Here is a 23,126-nt window from a genome sequence, read left to right as displayed (position 1 = left end):
TGCAAAATGAACATTACATGTATTTTAAGTTGTTACTCTGAAGCATGATCATGGCCCAACACAAAGTTTATATTAAAACAAACCAACAACAAAAATCCAGCAACATCAGGAACAGTTCACTGATTTATTAGATGAACAAACATATATCCATATAATCAATGACAACTGTACGATATATAAAATAATTTAAGAAATGTTGGGAATTAGCAGCACCATCCGTTATTGAAATAGCAAGAAAAACTTCACATATTTTATGCAAAAACTAGAAGAGGGTAACTACTAACAATGCCACTCAACATCTGGGATAATTCAGAAGAGCATCTTTTTAGGCAAACACGCCTCCTTCTACTCCAAAGATTTGGTGAGTGTATCTGATGATTAATGTTTTTAAAAATGCTACTGAAATCAGAGATACTGCATAGTATTTTAATTAGGACAAGGAGACTAACACCCAGCTACTGTAGCATGGCTCAACACTTCTGCTTCTATGAAAAATTTAGTTCTGAATTATGAAATTAGAAATACAAAATAACTTTTAAAAGACACTAGTTGTCTCTAAGAAACATTAAGTGGAACACAGGTCACTATGAAAATACATCACTTTTCCAGTTTGCTTAATAATTTACTTTAAAAAGTTGTGTAGTTTTCATCACAAGTGACTTAGACAAATGTCTTAATAAGCATTTTAAAAAGTTTAAATGTATTCCTAGAATCTAAAAGATTCTTTTGATTTTTTTTAAAACATTTAGCCCTGTTATATTTACTGTGTATCAGAGTAAGGAACTGAGTTTGTGTAAAGGATACAAATTTACACACATTTTACAGCAACTTATAGCCTAACATCTATAAAATTCACATTTATAATACAAGCAAGTACAAGGCCAGGATAAAACTGTAGAATTCCAAAAAGTCAAACTGTATACTATTTTTATTTTTCCCCCTTAAAAAAAGTTCATCTTCGGCACCAACTTCAAACAGCCCTCTTGTCATCTAAGTTTGGAGAAGAACCATTTTCCAGATATGTTTCAGCAAACACAAACGGTTTTTCTGGGCTGGTGAAGCAGAGGATGTGCCATTTTCTTCTGCCCCCTAAGTCTGCGTCTCATGGTGAGCTTCCCCGAGCTCTTCCGGTGCGAGCTGGAGGGGAGGCTTGCAGGCTGGGCGCCGCTGCCCCGACTCAAGCCGTCCCGTCTGTGCTTCCTCATGAGAGGGCCAGAGTTGGACTCTTCTAATGTCCTTTTAAAATTTGCTGGAGGGGTTCTTTCAACTTCGTGGGCTTTCATCTGACCTGGAGTTGACAACTTTAAATTTTTTGGGTCCATGATGGTGTTTGTTGAATTGGTAGGCACAAGGCCAACGGACAGGCTATTATTCAAAGAATCATGTATCCTTAAAGTCAGGGCTTTAGTGCAATTTTCTTCCAGTGGCTCTGGATCTTTTGAGGGTATGACTGCAGCCTGCACACTCCCTCGTGCTATCTCAGCTGGGACTTCTAAATAATTCTCTGAGAAGGCATTACTACGAACAAGGGCAGGAATATGGTCCTTAGAGTTCAGCCTTGGCCATGGGTCCTCCTCCAGTGACTGAAAAACAAGAAGGTAAACCAAGTAAGAAATAATTTATTCTAGAATTCAGCTTAACCATTGGGGAGGTGAAGGGGTTTCATCAGAATAAATGATAATTTTTTTTCCAACTTTCTAAATTCTCATTTCTGAATATTTAGTAGTATGGAAAATGTGAAGGGCAACATTAAAGCAGCTACATCATATGGAAACCCAGATTACGGCTTTGCACCCTTCTCCCAAATACGAGATGCTGTCTGTGATGAGCAAAGTAGAACATATGGCACCCTGCTGAGCATGGCTGGGGCAACTCCTATTAAACAAATGAGAATCACACGGAAACTCTCAGGTATTGTTTTTGAAAAGCTTCACAGGTGATTCAGATATGCACCACTCCTTTAGATGTAATGGGCTGGGCCTACATATACCCAGAATACGCTCCCATCTTCAGGCTGGCAAGAACACTCTTCTTACCAAACCCAAATCTTCCATTATAATAATATTTTACAAAATCATTGCCTTAGGAGTTTCTCAAGGACAGAGCTTAAGCATAAATGCTCTCTCCCTGTCAAGTGCATAACTAACATTTCCCTCAATCATTTTCTCTCAAATCAAATTTATTAAAATATTAATAAAATGTCCAAGCAAACTCTTTTGTAGAATGGTAAATGAAGACATATTATCTGGACTTCTTCTGACATAAAATTCCTTAGGAATAAACACCTTTCAAAAACGTGCTATATAAAAGTACATTTATAACATTTCCTTTAATGTGTCTAGAAGTAAAAAAAGGGGAATTCAAGCCATCTAAAAGTATTTCAATCTAGCCATAAACATGAACACACTTTACTGAAAAAAACAAACTGACTAGGTCCAATGGAGACTGGAGATGAGAAAGCCTAATTTGGTACTGCCCTGAACAGACTGCTTCTCTTTTTTACTAAGAATATACTCTTTCTTTCTGGGGTCATTGGTTCATTTATTTATTTTACACTGCATGGTTTATTGAAAGCCCAATTTTTATCTGTTTTAACACTGACTAGATGTCAGGCAACAATCTTATTTCAAAGTACCAGTGTTGACAAAGTGTAACAGAAGAGTCTCTGTTCTAGAATATTTACATATGGCTTTCAATAATATCAGCAAGAGTTGTATGTATGTGAGTTTATCCCTCTGTATTAGGTTGATTCCAATGCCTACCCTGCTCACAAGTATGTTCTTGCTGACCACAGAAAGCTGTATCTAGTCATACGTAATTGCTGACCCAGAGTTCATTCTGCTTTAATATAGAAGAAGGATTTGCAACAAGACCAGGCAGCAGCTAAGTTCTCTAGATAAAAGGATTCCTACTGCAAAACAATCTTATCAATAATTTAGGCGTAAGAAAAAAGGTACTAATCAAGCCATTTATAGGAATAGACCGTATTGCTCTAGTATGTATAACAAGGTTAGATATTAGATGGAATTCCTTTATAAAAGAAAAACAATGGGACAATTTCAGAGTTAACACAATTTATTGTAATTTCTGTTGTGCTGTGCCTTTTTAAATTCACAGACTATTATTCTGACACTACAGTGCGCTGGCTTTTCTTCCCCCACTTTCTCTTTGAATTTTTCCTTTTCCTTCTCTTTTTATTGGCATTCTGTGGGAATACATTGCATCTGTTAGCACAGGCAACTGCTTAAACTTGTTAGACTCATGCCACATTAAGTACCTGTATTGGTAAGCCTTCTATGTTCATAAAACATCTGTGATAATGAGATTACCTCCTAAAAATACATTGAAAGTTTTACTCCTTCAGAGATCAACTTTCTCACTCCATCTATCTTACAATCCAACATTAAATAACTAATTACAAATTGTGCCTAGAACACAATTGAAACTAAGTGTTAATTTTCTGAAAGAATTCTCTTCCTCATTCCTCCTTCCGATAGCTCTTGGCTTGTAAAAACAGCTAAATTTAGTTAGCCCCAAAGAAAAGATGGAGAAGGAAATGTGTGCCATAGTAATCTATCACTTAGAGGCACTTCTACTATATCCGGCCCCAAACAAAGTTCTGACTACTGATTTACATTAAGATTCAAACAGAAGTTGACATGTTTATAGATAAATAAACCTAGTCTCAAATGCCTAGTCTAAATGTGATCTTTTTCTTGTTTTTTAAAGATTTTATTTCTCCTTTTTCTTCCCAAAGCCCCCTGGTACATAGTTGTGTATTTTTAGTTGTGGGTCCTTCTAGTTGTGCTATGTGGGATGCCACCTCAGCATAGCCTGATGAGCATTGCCATGTCCACGCCCAGGATCCAAACCAGCGAAACCCTGGGTCACCAAAGCAGAGCGCGTGAACTTAACCACTCGGCCACGGGGCTGGCCCCCAAAATGTGGTAAGTCTTAAAAACCATTCAAAATTAACCAAAATGTCATTATATTATTTGCTTTTATTTATTTGTTAGGTTAGAGCCAACAATACTAATTATTCTGAATGGCTCTAAATATTTCCCCATATTTAAGTGGGACCAACTGGTTAACAAATAACCATGCCTACATATAAGTTAGTACACATATAAATCTCCTTCTCTTTACTTTATTATTATTATTTGCTCATTTCTTAGAATTTTACAAGTGATTTTTAAACATATTTTATGTGTGATTTATGTACAATTTTACTAATGCCAATCAGCAGACCACAGTGATTTTTACTTGGGATCAATATTAAGAATACTTATTCATATCACAATGTTCTCTGTCCCCTCACTCTTTTTTTTTTTTTCTTTAAGGAAGATTGGCCCTGAGCTAACATCTGCTGCCAATCCTCCTCTTTTTGCTGAGGAAGACTGGCCCTGAGCTAACATCCATGCCCATCCTCCTCTACTTTATATGTGGGACGCCTGCCACAGCACGGCTTGACAAACAGTGAGGTGCATATGCCTGCACCCAGGATCCTAACCGGCAAACCCCAGGCCACCAAAGCAGAATGTGTGAACTTAACTGCTGTGCCACTGGACTGGCTCCTGTCCCCTCACTCTTACCTCCACCCTAATGTCTCCTCCTCTATTCTGCCTAAAGGTCAGTTATTCAAATATAAATACACTGGGGGTGGGGGGGGGGAGGGCTGGCCCAGTGGCGCAGTGGTTAAGTTCACACACTCTGCTTCGCGGCCTGAGGTTCACAGGTTCAGATCCCAGGCGTGGACCCACACACCACTCATGAAGCCAAACTGGGGCAGTGTTCCATATACAAAATAGAGGAAGACTGGCACAGATGTCAGCTCAGAGCCACTCTTCCTCATCGCAAAATAACTTCACAAAAAAACAACAAAAAAAACAAATACACTAGGGAACATGAGAGTAATACAATCAAATTCAGAAATAGGAAAATATCAAACGAACATAAGCTCCTTCACAACTTTCAAAGGAGAATGAAGAACTTTAAAAGGTTTCAATCTGTATTATCATTCAAGAGTTTTCAAAGAAAAGAAAGCTTTAATAAGAAATTATTTTAAGAAAATTAGTATAAAATATTACTTTGTCAATTTCTAAATGAAGTGTCCAAGTAAGGAAAATTGGGTTGCCATATATAAGTGAAGTAAAAGAAAGCAAAGCAGTAATAGTAAATTTCCAAACGCTGAGTATAAGATCACAATACCCAAAATTAATTAAATTCTTTGTACTGTGTAGCTGAGTACCTTTAAAAATTGCTCGAATACATGACATAAAATCCACCATATTTCTCATTTTATTTAAAAAAATTTTTTGAGGAAGATTAGCCCTGAGCTAACATCCACCACGAATCCTCCTCTCTTTGCTGAGGAAGACTGGCCCTGAGCTAACGTCCGTGCCCATCTTCCTCTATTTATATATGGGACGCCTGCTAAAGCATGGCCTGATAAACAGTGTGTAAGTCTGCGTCTGGGATCCAAACTGGTGAACCCTGGGCCGCCAAAGAGGAGCATGCAAACTTAACTGCTGCACCACTGGGCCAGCCCCTGTATTTCCCATTTTAATGGTCTTCTGAAAGCACATTCTCAGAAGGCCTGGTATATCAAGGCAGTTATCAATATGACTAATTTTTAGTAGGAAAAAACTGGGATAAAATCAGAAAAAGGGAAATACGGTACTATTTAAATTTGTTTATTTCAAAGCATATCTTAAACTCTTTCATTATCAACATGGATAAAAAATAGGAATGATGTTTCTTATCTGTAGTAATATACAACCAATTCTGAGGTCTGACATCCTAAGGTCCAGTTCAATCTTGATTCTGTATGATCCTGTTCAACTTGCTTAATCTCTCAGTCTTACTCATAAAATGGAATAACAGCTGAACTATTTACTTTTCTGAGTTATGAGGTTCAAATGAAATACCATATATGAAAGTGCTTCACAAACTTTTAAATGCTTTACCAATGTTCATAGGATTAGAAGAAGATCAAACATTAATTCTGTTAATAATCTTCAGGAGCCACATCCAATCCCCTTCCTACTAGGTGCTGTACATACAGCTGGCATTCAGATTAGTACCAACGTGAAGATGGCTCACTGATGATAGTCACATGACAAAGAGCCACCACTTTTTTGAACCTAGTTCAAATCGAAAGTCCCATTACATAAAGAATCTGAAAACTGTTTCCAGGCAACATGAACCAAAGACATTCTGTCTATTAAAACAACTTAAATACTATAGAACTATATACCTTGACTGGTGGTGTAGAACAGGGGGAAGGAGCCATCACTGAGGTTTCCTGACTATTATAGGAAGGGCTATCAGTCAGGTTCAGATAGAGCTCATCTTCATTGGTGAAGTTTCCCCGACTGTCCACTCCTGGAGAGATGCAGATCACTATGGCACTAGTATTGTCTGCTCGAAGCATACGCTGCCTCCAGCGGCCCAGTGCTCGATTCACAAGCATTTTGGCACAAGATTGTCTGTGCTCACCCTGTATTTAAAAGAACAAAGAGAAGGAAGGTTAACAACTCAGATTAAGTCACCACTATATCTATCAAACTAAAAATCAGGTGTTTAATACGGCCTAAATAAATTAAATTTCCAAAATTCCAAACATTATTCACAGTCCCCAAAACGACGTTAAAACAGTATTGCTCTAAATTTAAAAAAATAATAAAACAAGGCCTTAACCTGTGGTTAAATTCAGGGACCATCTGTAGGAGGCTTTTCACAACACAACACAAAGCTCAGTTACAGATATGCACCCTAGTATTTGGAAACTGACACCTCTCTTAATGAAGGAAGAAATTTTAGCAGAAAAAAAAGTGCAATGGATGCCAAATGAAGAGAGAGTCAACAAGCCAAAAAAAACAATAAAGTCGTTTTAAGTTTGTTACTCCTTTTTCATGTTTCATGATGTCCTTTTTAATGTCCCTCTTTCCTTTTTCTTTCTTTTTTTTGAGCAAGACTAGCTCTGAGCTAACACCTGTGCCTATCTTCCTCCGCTTTATATGTGGGACAAATGCCACAGCATGGCTCAATAAGCGGTGCGCAGGTCGGCACCTGGGATCCAAACCGGCAACCCCGGGCTGCTGAAGTGGAGGGTGTGAACCCAACCGCTATGCCACCAGGCTGGCCCCTTTACTTTTCGTTAGTTTATTTTTACGGCAAAATTGCCTTACAGCCAATCAGTTACGTGGCGAAAATGCTTGTGGCAAAGATGTCTATGGCAAAAGCACCTAGAATCATAGCATATACTATAAAACTGTAAGCACTAGATAAAATAATATATAATGTACTATAAGTCATTTGGCTTTCATCTATACTCCTGAAGTTTATATATTCTAACTGGATAAAGAACTGGAGTTTTTTTCATCCTTTCCTTGGGAAAACAGGGAATTATCTTTATTTGGGGTTGTCTGATTGTGGGCATATTACAGTATTCGAACACATTAATGATGGCAACCTGCAGATAACTCCTCTCAGCTGCTGTGTTTAAAACCCCAATATTAAGCCATCCTTACAATACCAAGATATAGGTACCATTTTGTAATGATTTTTTTTTACCATTGATTTTTTTTCCTTTCTCTTATCTTTTCTGTGCAATTTTATTATCAAGATTTACTAGTGTCTGGGGGCCGGCCCGGTGGCACAGCGGTTAAGTTCGTACATTCCGCTTCTCTGCAGCTAGGGGTTCACTGGTTCGGATCCCGGGTGTGGACATGGCACTGCTTGGCACGCCATGCTGCGGTAGCCGTCCCAGATATAAAGTAGAGGAAGATGGGCATGGATGTTAGCTCAGGGCCAGGCTTCCTCGGCAAAAAGAGGAGGACTGGCAGTAGTTAGCTCAGGGCTAATCTTCCCCCCCCCCAAAAAAAAAAAAAAAAGATTTACTAGTATCATAAAACAAAGGTACTAATCCCATATTAAAGCTTGGAGCAGCCTTTCTATATTCTATTTTCTGAAACTTTTTTATAACATATGGATTTACCCGTTCCTTCAGTATTTGCTACAATTTGCCTAATGTTTGTTTTTGTAGGTATATTTTAAAACCAATTCAACTGATTTTATGGTTACAATTGATTAAAGCTTTTTATTCCTTCATAAGTCAATATTAGTATTTTATACTTTTCTAAATAACCTTTCTCATTTATCAAATTAATTATCATGAAGTTGTTTTATTATTATGAGGCAAAAAAAAATCTCTATTTTTAAGTGTAGCTATGTCCACTCCACTTCTTTTTGTGCTTTTTGCTTGTTCTAGAAAGATAATGCCTTTGTTTATCTTTTTAAAGAACTACTTCTGGGTTTTGTGAATCTATGTCATTAGTTTCTGTTCTTTATTATTTTCATCCTCCTCTTTTGGAGTTTTACTCCAATGTCCTTTTTATGATTTGAGTGGATCAGTTAGCTCATTTTCTTCATAGTGGATCATTTACTTATATAGTTTGCTTTTCAGCAGTGAATTTTTTTTAATGTGGAATACCATGAGCCTTGGGTTATGAGAGCATCATTTTATGGGCCACTAAACAAAGAAAAAATACTGTCACTTGAACTGTAATACACTATGCCATCAATCAGAAAAATCATTCCAATTTCAGAGATGTTAGGCGAAAAAATATGCACCTCACAGCTGATGAAAGGCGGCACCAATCTCTAATTCCTGAATCTATCACATTCCCCAGCACACACATTCATCACTCTCCAAACACTAGCTCACTGAGACCTCGCTGAAGGACTCCTCTACCTTCTACTTCTTCAGTATGACCTGTTTCCTTTCCTCACAAAGCTCAATGAAAAGAATCTACATAAGCCATTCCCACTGCCTGACCTGCACTATTCCCTCAAGCTCACTGATTCTGCTGACATGAGCCCCCCAATACTGTGTCCTTTTCTTCTACCACACAGTCTCACGAGATGATCTTGTAAATTGTCACAGCTTTACCTAACACTGTTAACACTCAAATTTAGTATTTCCAGGCTTCTCTCTCAAATATCTATCTAGATGAACCAGAGACACCTCCAAGTCAACATGCGTACATCTGAACTAATTACCTTCCCTCTCCCCCAAAATAATGTGTTTCTTCTTGATAAGAACTACCAGTCACCAGTGAGAAATTTGGGTGTCATCATACTCTCCCTCCTTAAAAACCCAAGTTCTGTCCATTCTGCCACTCACGCATTTCTTTTGCTCTTGTGTGCATATGTTGCTGCTGTTGTTTTTTTTTTTTACCACTGCTGCCTTAGAACAAGCTTACAAAATTTCTCATTTAGAATATAATGGCAGAGAGCCAGCCCTGATGGCCTAGCAGTTAAAGTTCGGCACGCTCTGCTTCAGTGGCCTGGGTTCAGTTCCTGGGCGCAGAACCACACCACTCGTCTGTCAGTAGCCATGCTGTGGTGGCAGCTCACATAGAAGAGCTAGAAGGATTTAGAACTAGAATATACAACTATTCACTGGAGCTTCAGGAGAAAAAAAAGAATTAACAGCAGCCTCCAAATAGGAAGCCTAATAGATCCATTAATAAAAATCAAATCAGTTATACTGGCAATAAGAATCAACATGTGAAGAGGTGGAGACAGACCCTGTAACTATGACTCCACTCATCAAAATTAACCCTCTCGGGGATGGCCTGGTAAATTCAACCCCATCTTTAAGACTTGGTCAAATATCATTCTTGTCCATAAAACTTCCTTATGCATTCTTCCCAAATTTCCTATCTTCTCCCTCTCAGTTCTCATAACATGGCTTCTAATTATTGTTATATGATGCTTCCTTCAACACTCATTTTAAAACCACTTTGTGGGGGCCGGCCCAGTGGCACAGTGGTTAAGTGCGCACGTTTCGCTTTGGTGGCCCAGGGGTTGCCAGTTCGGATGCCAGGTTGGGGCATGGCACTGCCTGGCACATCATGTTGTGGTAGGCGTCCGACATATAACGTAGAGGAAGATGGGCACGGATGTTAGCTCAGGGCTAGTCTTCCTCAGCAAAAAGAGGAGGATTGGCAACAGTTACCTCAGGGCTAGTCTTCCTCAAAAAAAGAAAAGAAAAGAAAAGAAAAACACTTTGCTGTTTATGAATAGGTTCTCCCAATCCCAATCATTAAGGAATTCTAAATCCAAGAGACAAAACAGTCTTTATTTTATTTAACCTTTGTTCTACATCTGATGTGACTGACAAAATGCAACATGATAGCCCTGAGGTTGCAAAAACGAATCAAGACATAACTCTTACCTTTAAACAACTTACAATCAAATGGTATTGATAGTGATTTATATATCCTATTTGTAATAATATGGTAAATGCTGAGCAAGGACTATATCCTATTTACCTTTGTATCCCCTGTATCTAGTACCTAATATGTTAGTTGAGTGAATGAATCAAGGGAAATTAATACAAGTTCTTTTATTTTGCCTCTTTTTCACTTGAAAATATTCCATTTTACCATTCCTCCCATCTTAGAGAAAGATCATGTCCTTTGAGCCACTGAGCCCAGTTACTTCCATGTGTTCTGGACCTTCATTCTATCAATTATCTCTTATTTCTCTTGAATTGTCAATCTTTCTCTTAAGGCTACAAAACCACTTTCAAGACTCTCCCTACTTTTTCAAGCTAACAATGGCACACTCCCTTGTCTTCCTGAACATTCACTACATCTATTCCTGGGCTCACAAAGTACTCTTTCTACTTCTAATCTCCTCATGCCCTCATCACTTCAACCAAAACTCTTCATCCTTGAAGGTCAAGAAGAAGGTCCTAACTGTAAAACTCAATACCCTGTTCTCATGTATCTGCCTCTACTTGTTTGCAGAATTTGACATTGCTGACTACAGGCACACCTTGGAGATATTACAGGTTTAGTTCCAGACCACCGCAATAAAGCGAGTATACATAATAAAGTGAGTCACATGAATTTTTTGGTTTCCTAGTGCACATAAAAGTTATGTTTACACTATACTGTAGTCTATTAAGTATGAAATAGCATTATGTCTAAAAAGAACAATGTGCATACCTTAATCATAAAAACTATTGCTAAAAATGTTAACCATCAGCTGAGCCTTCAGCAAGTTGTAACCTTTTTGCTGGTGGAGGGTCTTGTAAAAAAAACACTGTCTGTGAAGTGCAATAAAGTGCAGTGCAATAAAATGAGGTTATGCCTATACTACCCCAAAACTCTCTTTCCTTGCCTTCAACAACACTGCACTCTTCCAATTCTCCTTACTTTGTCATTACTCAGAATAAAGAGGAAATCAATCTTCAAGGAAGTCAGGAAGGAAAGAAAAGGATTTTCCCACAGATAGTTGTTTCTAGGTTTGCAACTGACTAAAAAAAGGACAGGTGACATATAGTTACTATGTGATCCAGCAATTCCACTCCTAGGTATACACCTAAGAGTACTGAAAACATGTCTACAGAAAAACTTGTATATGAATGTTCATAGTAGTGTCAATGCATAATAGCCAAAAAGTACAAATAACTCAAATATCCATCAATTGATGAATGGATGGATAAATGAGATGTGGTATATCTATCAATGGAAAATAATTCAGTCCATAAAAAGGAATAAAGTGCTGATACAAGCAACATGGATGAGCCTTAAAAACATTACACTTAAGTGAAAGAAGTCAGACACAAAAGGCCACATATTGGATGATCTCATTTATATGAAATACCCAAAAGAGGCAAATAAATAGACACAGAAAGATTAGTGGTTGCCAGGGGTTGGCAGTACTAGAAGATAGTGAATGATTGCTAATGGTTATAGAGTTTGTTGGGGGACAGTGATAAAAGCGTTCTGGAATTAGATAGTGGAGATGGTTGCATAACTTTGAGAACATACTTTAAGAACCACCAAATTATACATTTTTTTTAAAAGGGTAAATTTTATGGTATGTGAATTACATCTCTATTTTTTTAAAAAAAGAGTTGGCGAGGTTTCAAAGGCCTGTAAAGTCAAGGGCTGTTCATAATGATGTCAGTGTTTGTGTTTTGTTATCTAGTTTCATTTACTTATTTCCTGTCTCATTCCCTTAATGAGCTGCAACATCTATGTTTTACCCATTTATAGAGCCAGCCAAATACAAAAATCTGCTCAAGGTGAATATCCATAGTTCATAATCAAGACCCCTGACAAAAGTACCACAACAATGTGTAGACAATAATATCAAATTATTGAGTCACTTGCTCACCATCAAGTATTTTTTCTCCTCTTGGTCCTGGCACATTGAGATGGCATCTTGAGGTGGAATCATATTCCAAAGCCCATCACTCCCCAAGATGATATACTTGTGCTTCTGGGGGTCAAGAGTGTGGACACTTGTGTCTGGTTCAGGTGATACCACAAACTCACCGCTGAAGAAATCATAGCTCCACAAATCTCCTGGGGGGCAGGGAGCAGAAGCAGCAAGAAATATTATTTCCAAGCTAATAATATCACAGCAACACATTTAGGAGGAAATCTAGATGTTCAACACAATAAATGCAGAAAAGCATTTAATAACTTTCAAAATACATCATGCTATACATTAAAAAAAAAAAAAACTCCTAGCAAACTAGAAATAAAAGGTAACTCCCTTAACTTGATAAAAGTATGCCTTCTATCACTACTTCTCTTTCAATACTATACCGGAGGTCCTTCCCAGCTTAGCAAGACAGTAAAAATACATCAGATATATGAATTGACAAGAAGAAACTAAAACTATCATTATTTGCAGATAATTTTATTTCTATATGAAAAACAAAAAGGAAATTGGATAAATTATCAAAATAGGACCATTTAGCAAAGTTGTTAAATACAAACCCAATATATAAAAGTCAACTATATTTCTATTTAGTAGCAAGAAATAGAAAATTAAAATTTTAAACAATTCCATTTACAACAGTTTACCAAATGTAAGGTACTTAGAAATGAATTTAACAAAAGGCGTGCAAGTCTTTTATGGAGAAGATTATACAATTAGCTTCCAAAACATTAAAAAGACTATATAAAAAATAAATGGATAAATAAACTATATTCATAGATAAAGACTTAATATTAGGGGGCTGGCCCCGTGGCCGAGTGGTTAAGTTCACGCGCTCCGCTGCAGGCGGCCCAGTGTTTTGTCGGTTCGAATCCTGGGCGCGGACATGGCACTGCTCATCAAACCACCCTGAGGCGGCGTCCCACATGCCACAACTAGAGGGACCCACAATGAAGAATATACAACTATGTACCGGGGGGCTTTGGGGAGAAAAAGGAAAAAAATAAAATCTTAAAAAAAAAAAAAGACAATATTATAAAAATGTTAATTCTTCCAAAAATAACCTATAAAGTCAATGTAATTCCAACCAAAATCCCAAAAAGATTTTTGTAGAATTCGACACGCTGATTCTAAAATGTATATGGAAGAGCGAAGTGCCAAGACCAACCTACATAATTGTGAAGAAAAGAGAAGGGGGGCAGGGTGGGACCTGCTCTACAAAGAGGAGTCCTGGTGGCTATCTGCAAACTGCCTGTTAACCTGTAGGTCAAGAAAGTGCCTATATCAAAACTTACAGAATGAGTGCCAGTCACTTGGAATAAAATTCTAGAGCTAAAAATGAGCATTTTTATGCTCTTAATCTACCATATGACCAGTCTTTGGAGATTAATAGTTCACCCTATCAGTGAGCCAGAAAAAGAATTTTCTTACATAGTTATCCTCCTTCTTAATTAGCTACATATAAAACAATGCCTAAACTCCTGCCTTTTAGACCTACTAGATATAAACCTCAAAATGTTCAACAGAAAAGAACTTTGAGTTGACTCAGGCCAACAAAAAGATCAATAAAACAGAAACAGAAAAAAAAACAATTTATTGAAACCATCCACTCTTCTGTGATACATAAGACAAAGTAAGTGGAACAATATAAACGTTCTTTTTGCTCCCCAAAATTGGGGAAGGAGAAGACAGAAAGGAGAAAATATTAATTTCTGCCTCTCTTGTTTGTTGTGAAGTACTTTGGGGAAAGGTCTAAATTAAAAGCAAAAAATTTTCAGAGAAGAGGGTAAATCATTTTTGCCTCCTTTCGGCAGGTCCGACTTTTTGCTAAACAACAAGAGGAAGCTCTTTGTCTTTTCCCTTCCTTATTTGAACTTCCCCATTACCAGCCGTCAGAAATACTGGCCAATTCAAACATGCTCAGAGGCCAAGGAAAGAATAATTCAAATCAATTATTCCACTTCAAAACAGCAAAACTCATTGCTAAATCAGCCTCTTGAAAGGGGCAATTCATCCTTCAGTGGCAAAAGAGAACACACATGACCACTAAAAGCTAATTATAGTCTAAGTTGGCTTACAAAGACATATTTTCTTCTTTATAACCAGCAAAAAAAAACTCCTTGGTTGATGAAATTATAAACATGAACATGGAAACAGTTAAGATAAATAATAAGGCAGCAATTACACAGTTCATAAGTGATGTTAAAAGCTTTCAAAAGCAGTTTTTCCCCATTTTGGGGGATTAATATTGACACTCCAAGAAAGAACATAAATTTATATAAAGCAGAATTCCCTAGTATGTCTAAAGTTAAAATACAAGTGAAAAAACAAATTAAAATTTTCCATCTATTGCAGATTATACGACCTTGAAGAAGGGTCACAGTGTCTCACATATAAACTAACATTAGTATCTATATAAATTTGAAAATATTTTTAAATAAGTTATTTATTTGAATAGGTAATACATGCACATGGTACAAAAAACCAGAAGATACAAAAAGATATAGAGTAAAACAATCTCCCTTCCCATTCCTGTCCTTCCCAGTTCTCCACTTAGGCTGTTCCCTATTGCTCTCATGGATCCTTCTAGGGATGGCTATGTCAAGCAACTATGCACACTCCTTTGGCAAGTCATTCTCTCAAGGTAAGCTTGTAACTGTAAGAATTACTCTTTCAGTGACAACTCCTAAATCACTAGTCCCTAATATCTTCCCAATCGCTGTTTCTTTCATTCTCACTAAACCTCAATACATTCCCAGAAGAAGAGCCTATTTCTCCTAACTTAAATTTCTAAAACTCTGAGTTTTGATTGGGATTGCCCTCAATCTATAGATCAGCTTGGAAAGAAATGCCACCTTAACAATAACAATATTGTTATTGTTACTCGGATTCTCCCAATCCAAGAACATGGTGCATCTCTATTTAGGTCTTTGATTTCTTTCATCAGTGTTTTATAGTTTTCAGCATACAAATCTTGAACATACTGCATTACAATTATACCTAAGTATTCATGTTTTTTGTGCAGTTATAAATGATACTTAAATTTCAATTTTGAATTGCTCATTTCTAGTACATAAAAATATGACTGACGGTGTACACTGAATTTGGATCTTGTGACCTTGTTGAGTTCACTTACTAATTCTAGTAGCTTTTTTGGAGATTCTTTGAGATTTTCTATATAGAGAGTCTTGCCATTAGTGGACAGAGATGGTTTTATTTATTCGATGAACCATCTGAGACTAGGTTACAGACATCAAGACACTTCACCTGTAAATATTAATACTTCCAGCATTTATCTCGTAAGCATGAGGATGTTCTCCTATATAACCATACTCAGGAAATTTCGTATTGATACAGTATTGTGTAATATAAATTCCATGTTCAAATTTCCCCAGTAATCCCAATAATACTTTTTTAATATCCAGGACCACTCAAGGATCATTCATTGCATTTAATTATCATATTTTTAATCGTTTTTAACCCAGAACAGTTCTCTCGGTTTCTTGGTTCATTGTTGTCATTTATGATACTGATAATTGTGAAGAGTCTCAAGCCAGTTATTTTGCAGAGTGACTCAATTTGGAATTGTCTCATTGTTTCCTCATGCTCTCACATTAGATATAAAGGTTTGTGTTCAGGTTAAACTTTTTTTGGCCAGAACATTACATTGCTGAAGTTGTGTCCTTCTCAGTTTATCACATTAGGAGGCACAAGGTGTCAGTACGTCCCATTATTGGCAATACCAAGCTTGATCATTTGGTTAAAGTGCTGTCTACCAGCACTAGAAAGGTGCCTTTTTCTTTTTGTAATTAAGTAATCCATAGGGTGAGTTTGAGACTATGAAATTTCCTGCTCTCCACCAAAATATGCCACATTTTAGCATCCACTGGTTATCCTTGCACAAATCAACTGTTACTAGAATGGTTGTAAACGGTTAGAATTAGAACACTCTAACAATACTTATTAGTTATCTTTTTTCTTTTTTTTTTCTCCCCAAAGCCCCAATACGTAATCATATGTCCTAGTTGTAAGTCCTTCCAGTTCTTCTATGTGGGATGCTGCCATAGCATGGCTTGATGAGTGGTGTGCAGGTCCATGCCCAGGATCCAAAGGGGCAAACCCCAGGCTGCCTAAGCAGAGCACATGAACTTAACCACTACACCACTGGGCCAGCCCCTAGCTGTCTTTTCTAAAGAAGAGCTTTCCATTCTTCTCTATACCTCTTTATCTTTTTAGTATCAGTATGGATTTATAGATTAATTTTTTTCCCTCAAGATGTTTAAATTTATTCCTATTATTATTGTTCTGATGCTCAAGTTGCTTTAAATTTGCCAGTAAAAGTCCCTAGAATTTGAATTTTTAACAAACTTGCCAGAAGATTCATATTCATAGCCAGCTTTAGAAACATATGATACAGCCAGTTCCCTTAATTTACCAGTTCGGAGACTCTACATGGCTTTCTCCGAGATGAAATGAGTAAGGATGGGAATTGGGCTTTGAACTAAGAATTTTTATCATTGGTTTAGTGTTTGTACACCAAAATAGGATTACAGACTGTCATTCCTGCACATACTGAAGGCAGAGGGCTTAGACCTTGTGTCAGATGTGGTTGGTTTCCTGCTCAATGGCCATTTCCCTTTTGTCCTCAATAGGGGCACTGGAGGGATACCAGAAGAGAAAGACACCTTTCTTCTGGTTTCAGTACATTTTCTGCTTGCTCCTGTGGCACATAGCAGCCAGCATGTGGGTGAAGTATGTCATTCGTGAAAATGATAATGTGAATTATGATTGGATATACTGGGATCCAGCCATATAAATTTAAGCTTTCCAGACCAAAGAAACAAAGTCTAGAATATATGAATCTCATGTGGGAATTTCTCCTCATGAAGGAAAAATACCTTCTTATAAACATTTTACATGCAATGTTCTACCAAGAATCAAATGCTTTGGACACAAGTGCATTCAGTTGATGGCGATCATAGAGCATGCTTTCTTTCTTTCTTTTTTTTTTTGAGGAAGATTAGCCCTGAGCTAACTACTGCCAATCCTCCTCTTTTTGCTGAGGAAGACTGGGCTTGAGCTAACATCCGTGCCCACCTTCCTCTACTTTATACGTGGGATGCCTACCACAGCGTGGCTTTTGCCAAGCGGTGCCATGTCCACACCCGGGATTTGAACCTGTGAACCCCGGGTCACCGAGAAGTGGAATGTGCAAACTTAACCGCTGTGCCACCAGGCTAGCCCGAGCATGCCTTCTAGGCCAGTTTTGGTTACCAAATCAGAAGCACAGAACACCCAGTGGTCCTTACCTTTAGTGAATTTCAGCACACCCAACTCTGTGGGTGGCTTCCCATGGAAAGCTTCCCAGCAGCTTTTGCCTCACCTAATCTATTCTCAAAACTGCAACTAAAATCATCGCTTTCTTGTGTGTGTGTGTGTGTGTGTCAGAGGAAGACTGGCCCTGAGCTAACATCTGTTGCCAGTCTTCCTCTGTTTTGCATGTGGGACGCCTGCCACAGCATGGCTTGACAAGCAGTGTGTAGGTCTGCCCCCTCGATCTGAACCTGCAAATCCCAGGCTGCTGAATCTGAGCACATGAATTCAACCACTACATCACCAGGCCAGCCTCCAAAATCACCTCTTTAAAACACAAATTTAAGATGGATGCTGGTGATGGTTGCACAACAATGTAAACGTACTTGATACCACTGAACTTTACACGTAAAATGGTTAAGATAGTAAATTTTATGTTGCATGTATTTTGCCATAATTTAAAAAATACCACACACAAATCTAGTTAGATGTTTCCCACTCAAACTCTGCAACAGTTTACTCTTGTTCTTAGGACAAAAACACAACTCTTAACCACAGCCTATAAAAATGTACTATTTTCTCATTTTATCTATGCCTTTTATTCCCATATCTTTGTTTCAGCTATACTACTGGTCTTCATCAGAGTCGCTTTTATTCACCATGCTTCCTCTATCACAGAGCTGTTCGCAAATGCAGTTCCTATGCCTACAACATAGCTTCTTTCTCTCTCAACTTCCAGTAGTTCTTCAGACCTCAGCTCAATTATCACTTCTCTGGCCCCTCTAGCAAGGTACCATACCCCTATTTTTTTTCTCATTAGCACATATACAAGTACTCAAGAGTTCAAACGTTTCAGTTCCTTTTATGATCATTTGATGAACGCCTTCTCCCCTTCCCTAAACTGTAAGCTTCCGTGAGGGCAAGACGACGGGCTTGGTACACATTGTACTTAATAAAGATGTTCAATGAATAAATCATTTGCAAGACTCACATGCAATTCCATCAGGCAACCACTAGAAGGCACCTTTGTTACATTTGTACTCGAGTAACTAACGATCATCAGTCCCTAAATGGTACCAATTTTGATAAGGAAACGTCCCTCTTTCCCAAAAAACTAGAAGAAAAATGGCCATAAACCATAAGAATGGTGCTAATACTAACATTTAATTTACTATAGGCCAATAAGTATTACCATGCAACAAGTTAAACTTAAAAAAGAAAACTAGAACCACAGTTCTTTAAAAAAAAATTTTCCCCAAGTGCCAGAATGACTGAAGAAGTACTGTGACAAATCAAAAAGGTATTATCTTTGAGAAGAAAATATGTGATTGAAAAGTAAAATCAAGAGGAAAAAACAGAAGCACTTTTTCATTACTAAAACAATTTCATCTTTCCACATAAGTCTTTTTACATCAAAAGACTTATGCATTTCCATGTACTTGTTTACAAAATTATGTTAAAATAGAGTAACTGCTGTAGGATATTACTACAGTAATTATCTTTTATCTTCTACATGCAGTTTTCACTGTTCTAGTGGATATTTCCCATCCACTGCTATTATTTCTTCCCTTTTTAAAAACACCACCACCATACCCTCTTTTGACCCTATACTTTCCGCTCCAGCTAAAGCCCCATTTCTCTCCTTCCCTTTATAATGAAATTCCTAGGAAGAGTGTCTAAACTTCCTCTGTCAAATTTTCCTCCTCCTCTTCCTTGAACCAACTCCAATCATGATTGTGGTCTCACTATCCCACCAAAAGCTACTTTGTCACGATCACCAATGTCCACATTGCTAAACCCACTGGTCATTTTTCAGTCTTCCCCTTACCTAAACTATCAACAATACTTGAAATACCTTTTTTTAAAAAATTGAGGTATAACTGACACATAACGAAATACTCACTTTTCTTTTTCTTTTTTGAGGAAGACTAGCCCTGAGCTAACTGCTGCCAATGCTCCTCTTTTGCTGTGGAAGACTGGCCCTGAGCTAACATCCATGCCCATCTTCCTCCACCTTACATGTGGGACGCCCACCACAGCATTGCATGCCAAGTAGTGCCATGTCTGCACCTGGGATCCAAACCAGTGAACCCCGGGTCACCAAGAAGCGGAACGTGTGCACTTAACCACTGTGCCACCTGGCTGGCCCCAATACTTACTTACCTTCTTGAAAGACTTTCTCCACTTAGCTTTCAGGAGGAAACTCTCTCCAGAATTTCCTATTTTACTTGCAGCTGTTTCTCAGTCTTGTTTTATCTTGTTTCTCCATTCATATCCCCACATCCTAACAGTGAGAGTACTTTCCCTTTTTCTATCTATACTCAATCCCTGATGACCTCATTCAGTTACAAGTCTCTGAACACCATCTCCATGCTACTGGCTCCCAAACTGATATCTCCAGCCTAGAACTCACCTACAGTCAATTCTGGTAACCAGAAGCCAAGCGGACATCACCACTTTCATGTCTGATAAGCACCTTTAAGGTAACTTGTCCAAAACTGAACTCCTGACTTCCCCTTACAACCAATGTTTTAGTCTTTACCGTATCAGTTAATGGCAACTCTACCTTTCTAGCTGCTTAGTTAAAAAAAAAACCCACATAAGTAATAAGGATATTTGCATTTGTTGTTCCTTCTGCCTAAATTTTCTTGCCCCAGACATCCATAGGTCTCACTGCCTCATCTCTTTACTCAAATGTCATATTTTCAGATCTCTTCTACCCCATTTAAAATTATACTACCATTCCCACAACATTCCCTGCTTTATTTTTCTTAGTAGCACTTTTCATTAAATAACACAATATATATTCTAATTATTTTAGCTTATCATTTGTTTCCCCCTACCAGAAAGTAAGTTCCATGAGTCCAGGAATTCTTGACTGTTTTTTTCACTGCAGAAACCCCAAACCTAGAACAGTACCCGATACAGAGCAGGTACTTAATAAATATTTGTGGCTATTATTTTGCTCTCTCTTGGATCACTCGCTCTGGGAAAGCCAGCTGCCATGTCATGAAGCCACATCAAGTAGCCCTAAAAGAGGCCCACAGGGCAGGGGACTGAGGCCTCCTGCCAATAGCCATGTGAGGAAGCCGTCCTAGAAAGAGATGCTCCAACCCCAGTCAAACTTTCAGATGATCACAGTCATGGCTGACATCTTGATTGCAACCACATCAGAGACCCTGAGCCAGAAACTGAATATACAACAGCTCATGACTGAACTAGAACTACATTTATAGACATGCACAAATCTCAAAAACAATGACCAGTGAAAACTGCTAGTGGAAAACAGATGTTTTGATTATGATAGAAGGCTTATCCAAAGATGAACAATTTTAACAATATTCCCATGGACTCTCAGAACTATAAGAGAGTCTCAAAGTCTTACATTCTCTAGCTTCCTAGCCAATGCAGAAATCCAGGCCAACCACACTGGGTAGCCATTTAGCCTCCTGAACATTCCTAGTAAAAGAAATGCTTCCTACAGTTCACAAAATATTGTTGTTTATCAGCTGTAATGAATTTTGTTTTACTGAGCTAAAATCTTCTCTTTTTTTACAGTTCTCCACAGCTATTTTTTTAAAAATCAGGCTAAGTCCTCTTCTAGATGACAGAACTTCACAAATATTAAGCCAGCTATAAGTGTCCTCAGTATTTCTACTCCAGGCTACACCTTGCCAAATTATCCTGTTTAAGTTTAGGAGAGTGGCAGCATGATACAGTGGAAAGAGCTTATACTCTTAAGTTGAACAAAGCTGTACTCAAAATGCGAACTATGTGGACTTGGTCAATTTACTATATCTGCTAAAGCAGTTTCTTAACTGATGAACTGGAAACAATCCCTATCTTCCTGTCATTTTATAAAGTGTAAAAATGAAACAACATGTAAAGCACTTCCCATAGTACCTGGCACACTCAAAAACATTCAATTTGTTAGTTTTCTTCCTATTACAATATGACCTTAGAACCACCTCCAACTTGGTCACCCTCCTTTGGATATATTTTTAAGTACAGAGTATAGTGGCATAACCATTCCCTAACTCTGGATATTCTATTACTGTTTTCTAAGCCTGCATTATTTTTTATGTCTAACTTACACTTAACACTGTTGGATTATCTCATGCTCGTGAGTAATCAACTAAAAAAATACACCCCTAGTTCTTTTTCATATGAAATGCTGCTATGAAAGCAGATGTCTCTCAAATAATGTTCTGAATGTAAGTCTAGTACTTTATATTTATTCTTATTAAATTTCATATTATTGTCAGCCTATTTTTTTTTTTTTTTTTGAGGAAGATTAGCCCTGAGCTAACATCTGTTGCCAATCCTCCTCTTTTTGCTGAGGAAGACTGGCCCTGAGCTAACATCCATGCCCATCTTCCTCTACTTTATATGTGGGACATCTACCACAGCATGGCTTTTTGCCAAGCAGAGCCATGTCAGCCCCCGGGATCCGAACCGGCGAACCCCGGGCTGCCGAGAAGCAGAACGTGTGCACTTAACTGCTGTGCCACTGAGCCAGCCCCTTAACTCTTTACTCAGATTCATATTGACAACATTTTGCTCCACTTGCTTTATTGTTTTCTATCTACCTATATATATACATATATATTCTGGGTGTGTATAAAATATTTTAAATGATGGCCCTTTACCCTAAATACTTCAAAGTATATTTTCTACAAATACAGATATTCTCTTATATAACTACAGCAGAGTAATCAGCTTCATAAATTTACACTGATATAATATTTACGTAATCTACCACCTATCGTCCATATTCCAAATTATCATACGGCCTAATAATGACCTTTGTAGGATCCAGCCTAGGACAAGGAATAGCATTTTCTTATAAACCTTCTTCAGCCTCCTTTTAAGAGGACTGAAGTTATGTATTTCTGGCCAGAGTACTACATAGGGGATATCATGTTCCTCTCAGCATATCACAACCTCTGCAAGCACACAATGTCCAACTATTCCTCATTAGTGATGGTAATTTTGATCATTCAGTCAACTATTGCCTGATCTCTCTCTGATTACTATTTCTTCTCTCTTGTAACTAAAAGCAGCCTGTGGAGAGACACTTTAAAACAACACTAATACCCTGCTGCCTAAGTACTTCTGAATATTTGTGCAACATACAAAATCAAGGACTACACACTCTATTTCTTTTTCCAGACAATAACAAACATTGAAACAAAAGAAAAGAAAAAAGTGTCACATCAATCAAGATCTTTCTCTCTCCAACAGATACCAATATATTAATCAATACCATTTGTTTAGATTAATACATTCTGCAAGAAACTCATCTAATGTTCCTATTATTCAGTCTCTATCTCCTCCCCCTCACACCATCCCAATAAAAACCAACAGGGTACATAATAGAGAAATGACCTGATAATGGTTTATAAGAAAAATATCTAAAGATCTGAGTTTAATAAGCCAACAAACGTGCTATGATTACTAAAAGCTAATGACAGTCAGGATTACAGGACTCCATCAGTAGAAGTACAATGCTCAGATAGCAGGAAACGAATATTTCCATTGTACTTCAAACTGGTCAGATCACA

The 23,126-nt window shown here is 37.7% G+C and overlaps 1 protein-coding gene across 2 annotated transcripts in view; it reads right to left on the bottom strand.

Moving 5' to 3' along the window:
* Positions 1–110: 110 nt before the first annotated feature.
* The window catches only part of PPM1D (protein phosphatase, Mg2+/Mn2+ dependent 1D), a 51,761-nt gene continuing 28,745 nt past the window's right edge, over positions 111–23,126 (bottom strand). For both annotated transcript variants that reach the window (XM_014856944.3, XM_070482850.1), the window contains exons 4-6: positions 12,199–12,389; positions 6,257–6,499; positions 111–1,583 (exon numbers count right to left, since the gene is read on the bottom strand). In XM_014856944.3, the coding sequence (XP_014712430.1) occupies positions 1,026–1,583; positions 6,257–6,499; positions 12,199–12,389 (992 nt within the window). In that variant the 3' untranslated portion in view covers positions 111–1,025. The remainder of the gene's footprint in view (positions 1,584–6,256; positions 6,500–12,198; positions 12,390–23,126) is intronic.

This window comes from Equus asinus, chromosome 13 (assembly GCF_041296235.1).
Source record: "Equus asinus isolate D_3611 breed Donkey chromosome 13, EquAss-T2T_v2, whole genome shotgun sequence".
Taxonomy (NCBI): domain Eukaryota; kingdom Metazoa; phylum Chordata; class Mammalia; order Perissodactyla; family Equidae; genus Equus; species Equus asinus.
This window is presented reverse-complemented; position numbering and strand designations above follow the sequence as displayed.